Source organism: Mangifera indica, chromosome 9 (genome assembly GCF_011075055.1).
Source record: "Mangifera indica cultivar Alphonso chromosome 9, CATAS_Mindica_2.1, whole genome shotgun sequence".
Classification (NCBI taxonomy): domain Eukaryota; kingdom Viridiplantae; phylum Streptophyta; class Magnoliopsida; order Sapindales; family Anacardiaceae; genus Mangifera; species Mangifera indica.
The window spans coordinates 8720512-8738771 of record NC_058145.1 but is presented as its reverse complement, the minus strand read 5'-3'; the positions used below and the strand labels follow the sequence as shown (position 1 = coordinate 8738771).

At 33.2% G+C, this 18260-nt stretch overlaps 1 protein-coding gene across 1 annotated transcript in view; it reads right to left on the bottom strand.

Annotated features, from left to right (window-relative positions):
- Nucleotides 1-279: 279 nt before the first annotated feature.
- Nucleotides 280-18260, bottom strand: part of LOC123225063 (tyrosine-specific transport protein) — a 33347-nt gene continuing 15366 nt past the window's right edge. The window contains exons 6-14 of the mRNA XM_044648908.1: nt 10330-10419; nt 10129-10185; nt 6819-6888; nt 6507-6608; nt 6373-6425; nt 2491-2641; nt 2305-2389; nt 1015-1143; nt 280-799 (exon numbers count right to left, since the gene is read on the bottom strand). Coding sequence (XP_044504843.1) covers nt 609-799; nt 1015-1143; nt 2305-2389; nt 2491-2641; nt 6373-6425; nt 6507-6608; nt 6819-6888; nt 10129-10185; nt 10330-10419 — 928 coding nt within the window. The 3' untranslated portion in view covers nt 280-608. The remainder of the gene's footprint in view (nt 800-1014; nt 1144-2304; nt 2390-2490; nt 2642-6372; nt 6426-6506; nt 6609-6818; nt 6889-10128; nt 10186-10329; nt 10420-18260) is intronic.

Below are 18260 nucleotides of genomic sequence, written 5' to 3'. Positions count from 1 at the left end.
TTTTTTAATTTTAACAGTTTTTGCATATTACTTGTTTTTGGAAAAGAGAGAAATTGCTTCATCATATAATTTATAAATTTTGTATCAATTTTCAATTTTATGATATGAATTTGAATCAGCAAGGAGGAAGAAATATGATGAGCTAGCCCTTATTAAGGATATTCAGCTGCTGAAATTACTGAAGAGGGACCAACAGCTACCACAGTTCAACTAATTATGCAGTCAGGAGAAATGGAACTGTCTGTGATCCATACAGTTGGGAAAGTAAGCAAAGGTAAGTGGCCAGAATTACAAACTGCTTTTACAACAATTTCAGAATGTTTTCAGTGATCAGATGGGACTGCCTCTCTCATAGATACATGACCACCTCTCTCTAGAATTCTCTTGATTCTTTGTTGTTCTTGTGTTGAATTCGTATCAGAGTTTATCATTTTACTATAAAGAAATGAATAATAAGATCCAATCCTCTAATGAATGATTATCCATATGAATGAATAAGTGTTAAATCAAATAAACATAGTTCAAACTGATTTGAGGGCTTAGAAGTATAAAACCTAGGATCACTTGGGTTTTAGAAGCAGCGGCAATTTCACAGGCATCTTCATTTTCTATGGCATTGATGAGCTCCCAAATTTCTCAAATACTTCAGACAGAATGACACATCCTGCACCTCCCATTATGAGAGAAAGGCTAAGCCTTCCTCCAGGAACAAGCTCTGGAAATTTTACAGATGGATATGAACTGGAGTACCGATCTGACCAAGCCATTGCAGCAGGAAGGATTCCAAACAACACCAACACTAACAAACACATGAAACACAACAATTCAAATTGAACATTCTCTTGACAGATTATTGATTATGAATAAGGTAAAAATGGGAAAATCAAAGTGTGCTGTAACCCATGGGAATCTCGTGTGCGGGCCCCGAACATCAACTCATGGAACATTAATCTGAAATCATATGGGAAGTTATATAAATCTGTCTGAAATGGGGAACATTTAGAAACCATGTACCTCCATATGTTCCAGCGAAATCCAACGCTTTGAAAAATATTTCCGGATCTAGTAATGATAGAATCAGTGGTGGAATCAAAGTCAACAAGTAGGGTTGAGGACTGCTCTGACCAGTTGGAAGTTTGAGCACTGAATATTTATAAAATGGAAAAGGAAAAAATCTTCCTTAAGTGAGGAACTTATCGGACCAGAGCAATGTAAAATTCATGCATAACTTATGAAAGTAGAGAAAAAAGGCCAACACTTGCATGAGTTTAATGCATTTTCACAGCTATAACTACAATAATGTCCTCGTTTCATCAGATGATGCAGTATTTTGAAAATAAACAAGAAAACAGTGAAATCGTTTAAATTGTGGTAAACTAAAACCAATTTACTAGTAAATTGAAGACAAACAATAATAATGACTATCATCTTTAGTTTTTGGAGGCTTTCCATGCGTAGCGCCACATATTTTATCTTAATATACAATGAAATATAAATATGCCATTAACATATTTTATTGATGAATTTCTTACAGAAAACGAACACCCCAAGAGCAAGACTAGTGTTCTTTTAAAGCTTAAATGGTTCCATTAGAACCTTACCTATCATAGCTTAAATGGTTCCATTAGACCCTTACCTATCAGCTTAAGTCAAATTCTAACTAAAAGTGACAGCTCACACTAGTATTTTAAGTTCTAACACACTTTCTCATGTGCAAGTCACTTTGATCCAATAAAACTATAAATATAGACCTGAGTTAAAAATTAACTGATTATTTACCAAATTGAAAATATTAATTAATCAAACTAAATATTCTGTTAACCGGTTTTGAACCTAATTTCAAAGGATTATCTATTTTTTTATTTTTTTTCTAATTTTTTAACATAAATTCAATTTTTATTAATTTTTTATTTAATTTTTTAAGACTAGTTTTAGTTTGTTTAGTCGGTTTTAAAAATAGATAAACCAGTTTTTTAAATAGCCTATTTTTTTGTTTAACTTTTGGTTGGAAAATCGGTTCGCTTACCAAATAATTTTGAACAAACCATGTCGCATAACACAAACACAAAATTTGAACACATTTTGCAAGGTTGTGGCTCAAGAAAATATCCTATTATTATTCGAAAACTGATCTTTATGACAACATAAAAGCAAATTATTAAGTTAAAAACTTATAATTGTATAGAGAATGCAGAAAGTTCCTTCTCCAGTCATTGATTTCCTATTATGTGATGTTGGGAGAAGGACAGAAAACGTGTGGAAGATAAAATCTAAAAACATTTGAAAGAAAGGAGGGCCACTCACAGTCAGCGAGGAAGTCAGCCAGGCCCAGAACAAATCCAATGTAAGAAGTTGCTATTGCAAGAACTGAAAACCACTCAATTATAGGCTGAAATTGAAAAAAAAAAATGTCATCACTGTAAAATCCCTTTTATTTGTCATTTTTGAGTTTGGTTCAAAATATCTAAGAATTTGTTACTGGAAACTTACTCCAACAATTCCATTGGAAGATCGCAATTGCTGTAATGGGTCAATGACCTGACCTGAGTCTGTCTCAAGACCTGTAATAGATCCTAGAATAACAGCATTCCAGACAAGAAATAAACCAAGGGGTACAGCTGTGCCTATTACAATTGCAGTCCTGGAAGTAGAAAGAGACATTAAGAAACAGGGAAAAAAAAAAAAAATCAACGAAAGAAAATTGTGTGCATGGTTGGTAACATACATAAAATACAAAGTTAAATAGACAAAACTCAAATTGCAAAAACATTTCAGAAACAGAAACGCTCTGAAACTGGTCAGGGAAATTTTTGCAAATAAAAAAATTCTGAGACTTGTTTCTTCTAATTAAAAAAAAATTAGAACACAACATATTAGCTATTACTAACGTATTGCTTGCTTCAATTCAGTCTCTTCGCTTTCAAGTTTTACAATGTCGGTAATCGATCAGCTAAATCAATAATCTCTTTACTTCTTTCAATTAAATTCTTTGAAAAAAGAAATTCAATCATAAAATGGGCGTCTTCCTTGAGTAATTGATCAGGTGATCAAGGGCTTTTGTGGTTTTACTCATCTCTTTTTTTACTTTACTTATTCTCTTGACGACGGGCTTGCTGCGTAACCTTCTTGAGTTCACATGCGGCTAAGGTGGTGGTTAAAGTTACCACTTGAAGACTTCATCATAAGCAATTTTAACAAATTGCAGTGACTTGAATGAAGGTAGTTGATTGCATTGCCAGACATTGAAGATAACGAAAATCTTGCTTTGGACTCAATCAATTAGATCCAACCGTATCATAGGTACTAACTAAGTAAGTTCATTTTATGTCTACTTCCAAAAAACAACGATAACTTGTTAAGGATGAAGCAATAATACCGCACTACTATAATTATTTTCAATTAGTGGTGTATTTCCTCCCCATCAATCAAAGGATGTCCAAAATACACAAATAACAATATTCTTCCTCTCCCTCAATCTAATCCCCTTTATTTATTCTACCCATATCTAATTACTATTGTCTAATCCTTATCCAATCCTAACACGATATTAATAATAGATTGTGTTGACATGTTTTCTTTCTAGAACAGACAAACATATGTTTTCCATGATTTTGAAAATAGAAAAATACTTTCTCGTGATATAAACTGCTTTTGAAATTTACTTTTATGGGTAAGAGCTATTACCTTGTTTTGCGAAAGTGTGACTCAATGATGAAAAATCTTTGTTTATTTTTAGACTTTTAGTTCAAAATGAGTTTCTTTAACTGTGTTGTTCATTTTCTGTTTCTTTGGAAATGTTATGTTGTTTGTCTATTGGATTTTGAATCATTTGTACTTTATGTTTGATTTCAATTGTAGGGTAAGTTGACAAGATGAATTGTTGGTGATTTGGCTGAATTTTTTCTTCTGAATTTAAGTGATTTCTGTGACTTGTCTGAATTATTTTCTGAAATTAATTTCTGCAAGTTATGGAAAGCAATAATTCTTCTAGTCATAGCAGTGGTAGTTTGGCTTCCAAAAGAAAAAAAAAAATACAATGAACCAAAGCCTATAGTGGAAATATGTCACAAAATATGAGAAACTTAGAGAAGGGGTAGCTGCAAATGAGTTTGTCATTTTTGTAACCAAGAAAGACAATGAACTTACATTAGAGTTAAAGCTTATCTATTGAAAATTAAGGGGAAAGGATTCGTCTTTGTATAAAAGTTAGTTTTGAAAATTTATCCGAAATGGGAAAATCAAAAGACAAAACTGCCAATGAAATTTAAATTCACAACCTAAACAAGTGTCATTGCCTACTAGTACTACCAATCTAAGACATTCCTTGACTGCCTTATCAAGTGCTTCAAATGCTTATTTAAAGAAGAAAAAAGTTGATGATTCTCCTATTAGCAAAACTTTTGACTACAAACTAGAGTTCAATTAGACATAGAGATGTTCTACACTAGGGATCTACATTTTAATTTTGCTAGGATTCCTTATTACATGAGTTCTTTCTCATTTGTTGCTAATCAATCATTGAATGGTTATGTGTCTCCTAGTTATAATAAATTAAGAACAACATTACTTCAATAAGAGAAAGCAAATGTCAAGGGATTGTTGGAAACTATTAAAAGTATTTGGATAGAAAAAAGTGTTAACATTATAAGTGATGGATGAAGTGACTCACAAAGGAAATCTTTCATTAATTTCATTGTTATTTCTGAAAACTGTTAATTGTTAAGGGAAGTAAAGGATAAAACTTTTATTGCTAATTTGTTGAAAGAGATAATTGATAAGGTTGGTCATTAAAACGTGGTTCAAGTTATTACTAATTATGCTAAAAAATTATAAAGGTATTGGGTAAATCATTGAAGGCATGTCTCTAACACTTAATTTGCTTCTATTGTTGTCATGCTTAAAAGACTTAAGCTTATTAGGGAAGCTTTAGAAGCAATGATTTAAGTGAACAATGAGCACAATTTCGAGAAGACAATCAAGACAAAATAAGATTTGTTCTTGAAATGGTGTTGGATACTATTAAGACTAATGCGTACATTTTACGTAGGAGGAGAAACATTGGAGGGAGAAAGTCAATGGGCAGCAACAAGCTTAGACAGGTGTCACTTCAGCAGACATCAAAATTACCAAAACTAATAGAAAAACTATAGTGCAACAGACAGCAGCTACAACGCCGTTAAGGATTATTGGAGGAATACAGACACCTCTTCAGAGAGCCCACGGGTCTGCCGTAGAGAAAGGCCCAAGATCATGCCATCAAACTTTTACCGAAGGCCCCATCACCCAATATCAGATCATATCGATATCCACACTTTCAGAAAAAAACGAAATAAAGAAGATAGTTCAAAAGATGTTGACATCAAGAGTGATCAAGCCTAGTGTAAGTTCCTTAATTGTTCCTCAAAACCATAGAGCCATGACTGTTTAATTAAGTCTTCCAAATTCTTATAGAAGTTATGACATAGAAAAGGACAAAACTCAACATTTTTTCATCTTAGATTTATCACATATTGAAGGGAAATCAGAGTACATAATTGCATGATCACAATTAGAGGGAATTTTTGGAGAAAAAGGATCTCAGAAATTCATGCATAACCTAACCAATTTTTACCTAGACAAAATTAGATATTATTTGTCGATTAAAACCAATTCAATCACCTGTCACAGTCAACAATGGTGAGATAATTGTTTGACGACACATATAGTGCTCAAAGGCTTTGGGATGGCACTCGATCACCATGCATGATAACACTTGACAGTCATGTCAAGCACAAAAATTAGCTTCAAGCTAATTTTAGATATGCTACATTTATCTTGAAATGTCAAATTATACTACAAGATGATTTTGATCTCAATCTCTCAGGGTTCTCTCCAAGATTTTCTACTCCATAGGAGAAGATGGTGTTAAAGAAGGGTATTTTTGTTCAGTGGATTTCTACCACATAGGACTAGATTGTGCATGAATTTTTTGGATAAGTTACATTTCTAACATGTGGTCATTTTGACAATTCGCCATATTTGCCAACTAAATTGCAATATAACTGGAAAACAAACAAGAATCCTGCTATCTATATAAAATGGTGGCCCTTCTACTCTATGTAAAAAGCTTTGAATCAATCGTTAGTAAAAAAATTTCTTAGTTTGTCGGTGTTGTCATTTAATAATGATATAATAGGAAAATTCAGTTACTTTTAAATTAAAATCATATTTTGAATTTTTGACTTGTTTATCAGAAACTACTGTTTACCATGCAAAAGTATGATAGCAATGAGCAACACATCACAAGTAATTAACTAAAAATTATGAATTTATATAACCAATAGTACTATAAAAAAACACAAGAAACAGAAGTGTAATGGAAGGATCTATCACCTTACTTTTGAGAGGTCTCCCTCAAGATTTGTACAAAGGACAGGTACAACATTCTGAAAAAGGCAGACACAGTAAAATTATAATACAGATCTTTAATATTGAATAAGTGAGGGTTGACGAGGTATTCATGTTACCTGGTAAACAAATGAAAGTGCGATTATGGGTACACTCATTGGTACAGCTTCAAAATTGGCTTTCAGTAGAGCATCCCAGTGCAGGTCTCCAGAAGCAACTACCTGAAAGAGAAAACTTAATTTCCCTGTATGTGAAGAAAAATAAACTTTTACCATAAATCGTCACTTAAACTGTGATAGAAAAATAATTCTTGTTTTAGTAAAACAAAAAATAGATACTTAAAAAAAGATTATTTTTTACAGTTTTGCATATTCTTATTAATAATTGTTGAATAAGAGATGATATTCAGAAGTATGAAGAAGAAGAATTACCACAAGAGCTGTGAACGAAATGATGATTCCAAATACTAAAACCCCATTAACTGCACCTATGATGCGTTGGCTACAATCAAAGGCAAGTTGAAAGTCAGTTCAATTTTAGTTTATTGTCATTCAGGAGAGAATGAGAGAGAGAGAGAGAGTATGCCAATAATTGGAGAACTGGCAAATTTAAAAGCTGAAAAAATCTCATCAAATCTATTGAACTAAAGTTTTCTCTCTAAAGCTCACAGGCTTTCAAATTATCTATTACATTTCAAATAATTATGAGGTTTTCTATTACAAAACAGAATAGAGAGCTTTGCCAATTATTTACAAGAAAGGTTATTGGTGCTATGACACTATGGGTAAAGGCATCAATTGAATAGGACAAGTGATGTAGGACAAATGTCAAAATGGGTGGTGATGTCATTCACATATACGATAGGATTTTGATAACATTCAACAAAGGATGAAAGCCAGAATGTTGAAGCAATTCTTCAAAGGGAAACAAGAATAATGTTTATTATTGAATGACTTTCAATAAATTCATATTGCAAAGAGTTAGTGCCTTTATGATTGAAAATGGACCTAATTAAAATAGATCTTCTAATTTAAGATTAGGATTATGAGAAAACTTAATCTTTGAGAAAATTGGCTTTATTATTTTATTAGGACTTAGACTTTAAAACAACTTCCAAAACAAAAAAAAAACAACTCTAATTTTAACAAAGAAAAAGATGCCTTATGGATTAGGACTTGAGACATCCACCAAAAATCCAATTTACCATGAAAATTTGGCAAGTCTCATCATGCCATGACATGGATTTTTTTTTTTTTTTGATGTAGCATAGAGTGTTCTAGGCATTTTCTAAATTCTCCTTATTCATGCACTCTTCTTCTTGCCTTGGCTTCTCTCTTGGCTCTAGTTGACTTGGCCCACCATCAACAAAGGTTTAACCTCAATATTGAAAGAAATGAATAAAATAAATTAGTCACATATAGATAAGGGTGGATTTGAGCTAAACCAACTCAAATGAGCCAATCTCAAGTTGGGATAGCCCCAACTCAAGTTCACATCATTGGAAAGTCATTGACACATTCATCTTCTTCAATGACTTTTCATCTTCTCCGATAATTCTTCTTTTTCATTTTTGATAACTCTTCTTTTCTTTGACAACTTCTCCGATGAACTTATTACCAGCTTAAGTGAGCCGAGCTTGAGCTCGAGTTGACTGTTAAAGATTCGAATCGAGCTCAAACTAGCCCTTGTTCAGGTCTTGTTTGTTTCGGCTCGAATCAAATCTACCTCTTTATGCAAACAATTATAATAACTCTAACAAATTAAGTCAGGTGTGTTTGACATTAAATTTATTATCAAATTTTTTTTTTATAATCCTAAGGCCTAAAAAGGAAAAAAAAAATGGTGCAAATAAAAGATCACCATATCAAAACCATTAATTCAATGAAAAATAAAAAATCTTTCGAATTTAGGTGTAGGTTATACAAACACAAACAATTAGATAAATAACACCTTGTTTAACTTTCACATTTTGCTTACAATACTCTTATTTACATGATCAGCAGAGAACATATAAAGGCACCTATCACCTTGCTAGGCCTCCCGTAAAATAGGTCTACACTCACAAGCGTAAGGATGCGAGCAAGGGAAACTTGTTCAGGTGAGGTTAGTAACATAGTTATTGCGGATGACACATGGAAGACCAAAAGTGGTTGAAGGGATGATTAGGGTGAGGCAATTAGAGAGGGTACATGGAAGGAAAGAGGATTAAGGCCACATTTTAAAAAAAAAAAAAACTGCTAAGGACAAGGAGGCGGTTGGAACCTTTGATTTGCCAGATTTTCATTTCTCCTTTGATTTGTTTTGTTTACTCGATAGTTTGGGGTGTATCACCTTGAGGCCGCTATTGTAGTGATTGGTTTTTCCAATTAATAATATCAATTTAGACTCTATTTGATGAACACTTGGCTAAGGGGTAATGTTTCCACTGTGATTAACTGTTTGGGCCAAATCATCGGTGTGAAATCTTTAGTTGAATATGTTGTTGATTAAAACGGAGGACGCCAACACGTAACCACCAAATGGAGTGAGGGAGATTCAAAAGGAAACGATAGTAGAAGAGGCTGTGACAAAATTCTCTTTCCAATTGGTAGTGGGTATTAGTCCCTACGATACTGTCTATTGAAGAGGTGGGGCTTGGTTTTTGGGTGGAATTGAAAACCTTAGTGGAGCGAAGTGGAAAAAAAAAAAAAATGCAGAGAGTGCACTTTGAAGGCTTCCAGGGAAATTTTGTGAATTATTTTATGCCCCTAACAAATTACCACCAAGGAAGAACCATCATCATGCAATCTAATTAGTGGAAGGAGCATAACCTCTCAATTTGTGGCTTTACCACTAGGGTTGGATTCAATCTAAGTTAGCTGGAGCTCGAGCCATGGTTTTAAGTTTTTAGCATGGTTGAGCTTGCCAAACATGAAAAGAAATTGAATTGTAATAAGAAAATAAAAGAGTAAACATATTTATAATGGATTAGATAAGTTATTAAAATTTTTTTCACCTGATGAGTTTTGAAATTGGGTTGTGAGTTTATTTATAGTGAATGAAGTGAGTTGTTGAAGTGTATCTTTTTAACATAGAATTTTTGCAAATAAGTTTCAAAAAATCTCACATTGAAACAATATATTTTAACAACTCATTTCACTCAATATAAATAAGTTTTCAACCCAAATCCAAAACTCTCACATCAGGTGAGAGGAATACTGACAAATTAACAACTCACCTTATCCTTTAGAAATATAATTACTCTTTTCCTTTCTCATCACAATTTAAATTATTTTTATGTTTTCTTTTATTAGAACAACATCAAAGACACAAGAAAATAATAAAAAGAGAAATTGGCTATGGACTACTCTTCTTTTCTAGGAAGTCATTTCTATATAGATTGAATCATCATCCAGGAAGCACACTAACCCAGCAATGAAGTGCCAATGAGACAATAAATTTTTTATTATATTAATAGCTTTCAAATTGAGTTAAAGTGCACGTGAGCCTCTAGATACTCCAATGGATCACATTTTTGGATAGACATGAGAAGAGAACTCTATGCACACAAAGAGTGCAATTGGCATACTAAGTAAGATGCTTGTAGAATTAGAGAAACTGCATTAATCCATAAGAAACTTTTATGTTCATGGTCATAACAAAATTGACATGATTTCTTGAATTATCATGCAGGTATTGAAGATTTTATGATTTGATCAGAATCATGATAATCACTGAAACAGCAAGAAAGCAAAAAATAACCTTCCAGAGTAGCATAAACCTCCCAAACTCAACGAGAACAAGGTAGCACACTCCCATCTGCAATAAGAATGCTTTCCATGAACACCTAAAAAATATAATAATACTAGAAATGTAATCAACAAAAAATTATTCATAAAAGAACAGCTCTGTGTAAATTTAGGCACAAAGAAAAACTAGACAGAAAAAAATTATAGCACATACAATGGAATGCCAAGGAAATTTGCCAAAATATCTGAAGAACGCGCCACGTATGCAACGAGAAGAGCATAATGTATAAATATGTATGACCAGCTGCAAATAAGCAGCAAACTGTAACACTTTATACAAATAATATATTCAAAATTGAAGAACTTCATGTAGGTAGTTGGAGAGCATACAGAACCAAAGTCTGGAGTTCTAATGAGTGATTATAGACTCAGTTGCTAAGGTAATATTTATTTAATTTAATGTACAAATACGAGCAAATATCACCTGCCAACAAAATATAGTTAGAATTTACACATCTATAAGATGTTAAGATTGCTTCATACTAACATTAGGTCACTATCTTATAGCTTTAACTTTTGGATCAAATGGTTACTTGGTATGATATCAGAACAAGTTTGAATACATGTATTGCATTATGTACATTTAGCATATTTGTTTTTATATTTCTCTCTTCCAGGGTTGATTTGATCAATCTATGTTTTATTAGGTCCATGTCTCACATGATTGGATTTGTTAATCAGCTTAATACTAACGTTGAACCAGTATTTGATAGCTTAAATTTTTAGGTAATATGGTTACTTAATATAAGACAATTGTTAATAAAGCACATGTACAAGTTTAATCAGTTTGTTAATTAGAGTCTACAAATAAATCAAAATGGAGAGCAAAACAGATTTTCAAAATTCAACGATATGAGAAAATGGGAAATGACATGGTAATACTCATAGTTTTAAATTATGAGCCTTGGAATTAAATTATGCACTCAACTTTAGGTTGAATGCATACAAACAACATAGCAAAACAGAAAAAAATGGCACACGCTTTTGGGTTGGCAAAGAACTTAGAGAAAATGATTTAAATGATCCAGAAGCATATCATGAAGCAGGCAATAGTCCAAGAGGATATCCAAGCACGACCAAGAAAAGAAACAGCTAATGACATGTTTACAAATTCTAGTATCCACTGAAAGTGCATAAAGAGAGAGAGGCAAATTCTACTTTTCTGCACCAAATATCTACTAATTGTCTTTAAAACATTTGAGTAGCTTAATAATACACATTTGAAGTTTTTCAGGATATTCACAACTTTTCTTTCATATAAGGAGACAGAGACAAAATGGCAAATCAAGTTGGTTTTAATATCATAACCAGGACCAATGAAAAGGATCCCTATAAAGAGTGTTTCTCATTAAACTCACTGAACTCAACTAAACCAAAAATGGTCATCAATAATTATCAGAAATTTTCTTACACCAATCACTCAATATCTGTAGAATAAATATATCATGGGGTTGATTTTAGGATGGATTTTAGAGGTATGCATGTCAATCCAACAAACACAAAATTTTTGCACCATCATCCTGAAGGATTTTGGCAACAAAATTAAAATTTTCAGTTTATGTTCACATCATATGTAACAATGGTATTGAAAAGTTTACATGGTTTTTCAAGAAATAAAACATAGAAACATGTAAACTACCTTGTACCTTGTAATTTGATTTGAAGTTTGGAAGCTTGAATCACTAAAATAAGTGATCTTTTGACTTACACCATTCAAGGAAGAAAAATTGAAAAAGGAGAAGCTTTTCCCGGCAAAGAAGAAGAAGAAAAGAAAAATGTATATTTTTCTTTATTTTCTCTCATATTTATTGCATTAAAACTTGATAATTATCAAGTTAAAACATATGTTTAATTCTCATTGGTGGAAAAATAAGAGAAATGAGAATTTGACACATGTTAATTCATTTGTATCCAAAATTAATCATTTTAACTTTCTAAACAATTTAAAAGGTGTAAAATGACAATTTTGCCCCTTTTCCGAATCTTATTCAAAAAGCACAATTTTTATCCTTGGAAAGTGCTAGCTAACCATGGATAAATATTTTCAGCTTCATAACACCATTTTCTTCCTTGAAATATAGGTGTGACCTTCAAGGTTCATAGTGACGTAGTTGTGGGCCCCATATCGGACGATACGTTTTATTATATCATTATATAACCTAAAACTGTCGTTAACCGATATACTTCATTTTCCGCTACAAAATGAAGCTCCCACTGATCATGTGGTATCATCTAGCAATGTCCCATGACCCCTACATCACAATGAAATACAAGCTTCACATAATATCAAATGAATCTTTCTTACTCACACTTACCATATAGTCCAATCCCTCCGTCATTACATCCCGATTAAACTTGGATTCATGGAATATCAAAATCCAATATTTAATCTTTTCGAATATCAAGTAATACATCATAACGTGCCACATCGAAACTCTTTTCTTGTGGTCTTTTATCTACACTGGCCAGTGTCTTAGATTTTCATGTTTCTCGATATTCGTATGGGAACTTGGGAGCAGTCGAGATGACGGATCCTTGTATGATCATCACTTGTCCTCTCGCTCAAGCAACATATGATCAAAACGGTTTCTGAACGAGACATGATTAGCTTCGTGGTATACACCGTATGAACCATACATTCCGGAACGAAGCACAACTGTGATATCTCAAGTCAAAGGATCTATACACTAGTATGATTCACGATGTATCATTGACTACATATTAATGCCTATGTGATCATCGTTTAGCGGTCACGTTCGATAAACAGTATAATAAAATAACCTTTGATCAGTTCTCTAACCATCAAATGGTTCCATTGTTTACCCATGTGTATATCCACCATGTCTAATATCATCCATTGATATACTGTGGTGATATAGCACACACCCACTATGCAATACTATTGCCCAAACAGATTGCCTATGTAGGGAACGATTTGATGACGTTTATTAAAACTCATCGGGATCTTTCACATGTCGTATGCATATAGTTAATATGGATGTAATATACAACTACAATATATATATATATATATATATATATAAGTGACGTTGAAAACATGTGAAATATAACAGAACTTTTCTTTTATTAATAATGTATATGCAAGATATACAACCCTTAAAACCAATTAAAGCGATTGGTTTTTAGGGCATATTCTAACACAACCATAAATATTGGTTTCTAAAAGAATTTTACAAAGAAAAAAGAAAATAAAATTTTCACATCGAGGTAATTGGGGTATTATATGTCATTTAATATATCAGTTGTCCCCTTGCCGGAAACAATGCATTTCTGCTGTCTCAGAAGTTCACAAACTAGTTATAATTGTAAATGTTAGTGATAATTTCATTTCTGGTTGGAAAATAATTAAAATTTTGAAATATGGGATGCCTAGTTTCTCTAAGAGTTTTATCTGTAAGACTTCAGCATCTAGTAAAGGCAATCATTTTGACAACTTTATCACTATTAAGTTATTAACATTCATGTGCTCACACAAGCCAACTTTCACACACCAAGTAGTTGGATAATTGATAGGATTAGGATAATAAAGGAAATAATGCAAGAAATCAGGAATATGAGAATATTTGAATAAGGAAAGATTATGATAATATTTGAATAAGGAAAGACCATGATTGAATTAATTGAAAGAAATCAAGGACTTTAACAGAGTTTGAAAATTAGAATAGGATTTTGATGATTATTTGAATCGTCAAGGCCAAAACGACAACACACGGGCAACGATCATATGAAGGGAGACATGGCACCACGAGAGACGATGAAGGTCAGGTGCAAAGCTCACCATTTCATTAAAAGAAGACAATGTCGTTTTGATAAAGCGAGGAACTAAAAAAATATATGAATAAATATTAGATAGTGAGAGTGATTGAGCTATGGAATTGTATAAAAACTTAGTTTTTTGTAAGTGAACATTACATGAATATACTTTTTTTCCATCACCTTCCTTGTGACTGGATTTACTTCTTCTCTCTAAACTTCCTTTTATCTCTTCTTATTTGAGTTTTCTGGATTTTACACTCCCGCAATGCATCATTCGGTATTAGGGCATCAGTGTTAGCCATGGTTGAAGGTGCAATAAAACAGAAGCTACAACATGAGTTGATACAGATGTGATAGGTACCTGGAGGTGCAACTCTAAAGCGTTTTCTGAAGATGTATTTTGTGTTTGTGATGTGAATATGAAATGTAATGGATATGAGCTATTGTAATCAATAAGGTAATGTAACAGGAAACAAACTCTTTTTACTCATATTACTAGCATAGAAATGAAAGTGTATTTACATCAAAACGTCTCTTATTTCTCTGTTTACAAAAGGAACTTTGGAAATCAGCATAAACAAACTAGTAAACTCAAAAAACATAACCCAAAAAATTATGCAACAACTTCTTCCAGCTTTAGAGAGGCTGCAGCTCTCATTTAACCCAATTTTTTACAATTTTTCTCTCTGCCTTCCTTCCTCTCCTAGCTCCCCATTTCTTTTTCTTCACCATAACAACCCTACCAATGTTGTTTCACCACCTCAGCATAGAGTATTTCAGTGGTCTTTGCCTTTAGTTGTTTGTCCATAATTTGTTGTTTATCCACTGCATGCTCCTCAACTGAATGATTGCCATTTGTGTTGTCTTCTCTTCTTCCTCTCCTCTTTTTTACATAGAAATGGGTTTTAACATTGCCCTTCCTATCAAGAAGCACCTTGTCCTCAAGGTGCCATTGTAGATAAAGTTGTTTCAAATCCCTATACATCTCCCAAGAGTTATCACAATTTGGTAGTCCTTTCCATTTTATGAGTAATTCCAAGTTGCCTTGTAGTGAATACCTAAAGTTTTCACCTATTTTGGCTGAACCTCTAACTCTCCTTTTTTGCTTAGGCAATTTGGAAGTGGCTGGCTTAAAATTGAAGCCCAATCCATTTCTTTAGTTTAGAAACACAGAAAATCGGGTAGGTCTTTGCTATCTTGGGTAGCTTTAATTTATAGGCAACTTTTCCCACCTTTTCTTCAATCTCATACAACCCTGTCACCGAAAAATCAACTCTTGTCCATCTATGAGAAGGAGATGTTGTCAATCTTATTTGTCATAAAAAAAAAATAAGAACCCTATTTGATGACCAAACCCTTTGTGATCCCAATAGACTACTAGAGCTTAAAATATCTATTGGAGCAGAAGGCAACAACTTCATCTCAACAACACTGGGTGGCTAAAGTTATGTAGTATAAATATGAGATTCAACACAAGAAAGGAAATGAGAGTATAGTAGCAAATGCATTGTCTTGGTTACCAAGCATTGTAGAAGGGGAATTAAATGGCTTAACTAATGTTGTATCACCTTCAATGTTGTTGTAGAGAATAGAGAGTTCATGGAAATCTGATGATCAACTACAAAACAACAAGGCTTGGATACATATGCAGATTATTCATGGGTGCAAGGAAAAGTGTTAGGGTGAAGGTATATGTTAAAAAGAAGACCAATAAAGGGAGAATGACAAGTGGCAACCAAACTAGAGGGGAATAGGATAATCAAACTGTCTAGAAAAGTTTCTCAAGTCAAAAGCAACAGGTGACAGAGGCAAAGAACTTGTACTTGATCCTAGGAAATTCAAGTGATGAGATGGCAAATCCTAAGTAGCAAAGACTAGAAAAAGGAGTGGAAGAGTAAATATAGACTTCAGATGAGGTATGGGGTATGGGGAAGTAAGTAATTTTTTAAAGAAGTGGTTAGGAAGGGGAAAGTACAACCTCTCAAAGAGTTGTAATTGATGTGTAGTTATAATTGGTGAAATTATTGTGGAGAGATGTTTTGTGTGATTACTATTCCTTGTAATTTTTTATGAACCAGTATTGTAATTATCAAATAGAGAGGGATCTTTCTTCATTGTAATTAAAAGAAAATTGAATGGAATGAATACAAAAATCATGTTGTTTTTCCAAATTGAATGAATTACATTATATTGTTACATTGAAAACTATTAACATAGTTAAGATTGTGTTTTGTGATATTTTATTTCTAGAAATTTTGCAATCCTAGATCTACACTTTCTATAAAGTTGCATTTCTTTGGGTTAAGAGTCTCTTGCCTTCCAGGCCTATATCACCTTGTTATCAGAGCATGACACGCATAGAGACAAGGGTGGACAAAATAGAGGCTGAGTTAACCTTTATGAAAGAAGGGATAGAGATCATTCGATCGGAGATGAGAAAGAACAACGCTAAAATGGAAAGATGGAGTCCAATATAGAGACCATCAAAGAATTTTTAACGGAGTTAAGGGAATTGACCATCACACGTGAGAATAACAATAAGGGTAAAACACCGATGAGGGCCAATCCTTCATTGTTGTATACTTCTCCACCAATAGAACCAATAAAGTCACCTCCGAAAAGAATAAAAAAGGTGATTATTGTGGAAGAGGGAACGACCAAATTAGAGAGAGAGGAAATAGAAAAATGGGAGGTAACAAAAAGGGTCTATAGTACAGATGGCTAGAGTTACCCTTTTTTGGTGGCGTTGAATTATTAGATTGGATATCCAAGATCGAGCGATACTTTTAGATGAATAGGTTAACGGAATGAGAGAAATTGACGGTTGTCAATATTGGTATGGAAGGTGATGCCTAACACGAAAAGCATCAACCATTCACTAGTTAGAAGGTGTTTAAACAAGAGGTGTTAGAGCAACTTCCACCCTCAAATGAGCATATGATGGAAGAGAAACTCTCTAGCCTTCAACAAACAGTGTTGGTCTAAGAATATTAGAATAGGTTTAACACAACACAAATGATTACCCATCTGTGTTCAACAACCAACATAGGGGCGTCATCTTCGTTTCCTCGATGAGAGAGAGATTTTCGACAATTTTAGATAATGAATTTAGAGCTAAGATGGAGAAAAGGTTATAGTTCCATTATGATGAAAAATTTGTTCTAGACCATCGATGTAAGTTCCACAAACTAGGAGTTATGATAGTCGACAAAAAAGAAATTGAAGGAAAGATAGAAGAAGCTATAGACAAAAAACTTTCGATTAAGGCCTCAGAAGAGGAAGCCAATCTAAATAGTAGCTTCATGGTGGGGCTTGATTCATCAAAAACTATGAAATTAATTAGGAGAATATAGGATAGAAAAATGGTCATTTTGGTAGATAGTGAGGTGGCACACAATTTTTTCTTGGATCAACTGGTGTAAGAATTAGGCTAACAAGTGCAGACTGTCAAGTATTCAATACTATTGGGTAATGACAGGAAAATTAAAGGAGTAGGCCAATGTGAGGATGTTAAGTTATTGTTGCAGGGGCTTTCCATGTCATTGAATTTTATTCCTTTTCATTTAAGGGGAATTGATGTCATTCTAGGAATTGAATGGTTAAAGAAGTTAGGGGAAGTCAAAATTAATTAGAACACTTAGTATATAAGATTTTGATGAGATGGTAGAAGAGTATAATTAAAGGGAAATTGTTCCTTTGTTCGATTGAAATCCTCTTTCAAAACACTGTATAAGCTAGTGAGTGATGGAAAAGATGGTTTTTGGGTCGAATTGGATGCAATGCAGATGAAGAGGAGGTAGAAGACCCTATTTTTAGTTTAGAGATTTGAGAAATATTAGAGGAATTCGAGAAATCTTCCACCCCAAAGGAACCATGACCATGTCATCCGTTTATTGTTGGCTCTTAGCCCTAAACTTACAACCTTACTAGTATCTTTACTACTAGAAAAATGAGATTGAAAATGTAGTGAGAAAGATGTTGGCAACAAGGGTTGTGCGTTCTAGTATGAGTCCCTTCTCTAGTCCTATGATATTGGTTTGAAAGAAAGATGGAGGATGAGGATTCTATAACAATTATCAAGCTTTCAATCACGTTACCATTCTTGACAAATTTCCAATTCCCACCATTAATGAGTTATTGGATGAATTGGGAGGTGTCGAGGTGTTTAGTAAGCTTGATTTAAAGTCGAGTGATGGGTGTCGAATCCACCAAAAATAAAATTTTCTACTCTCTTAATAAAAACTTGTAAATAGGGCAAGTAGAGTCGTATCCACAGAGATTGGGTTATTTATCTGAAATCTAACAAAC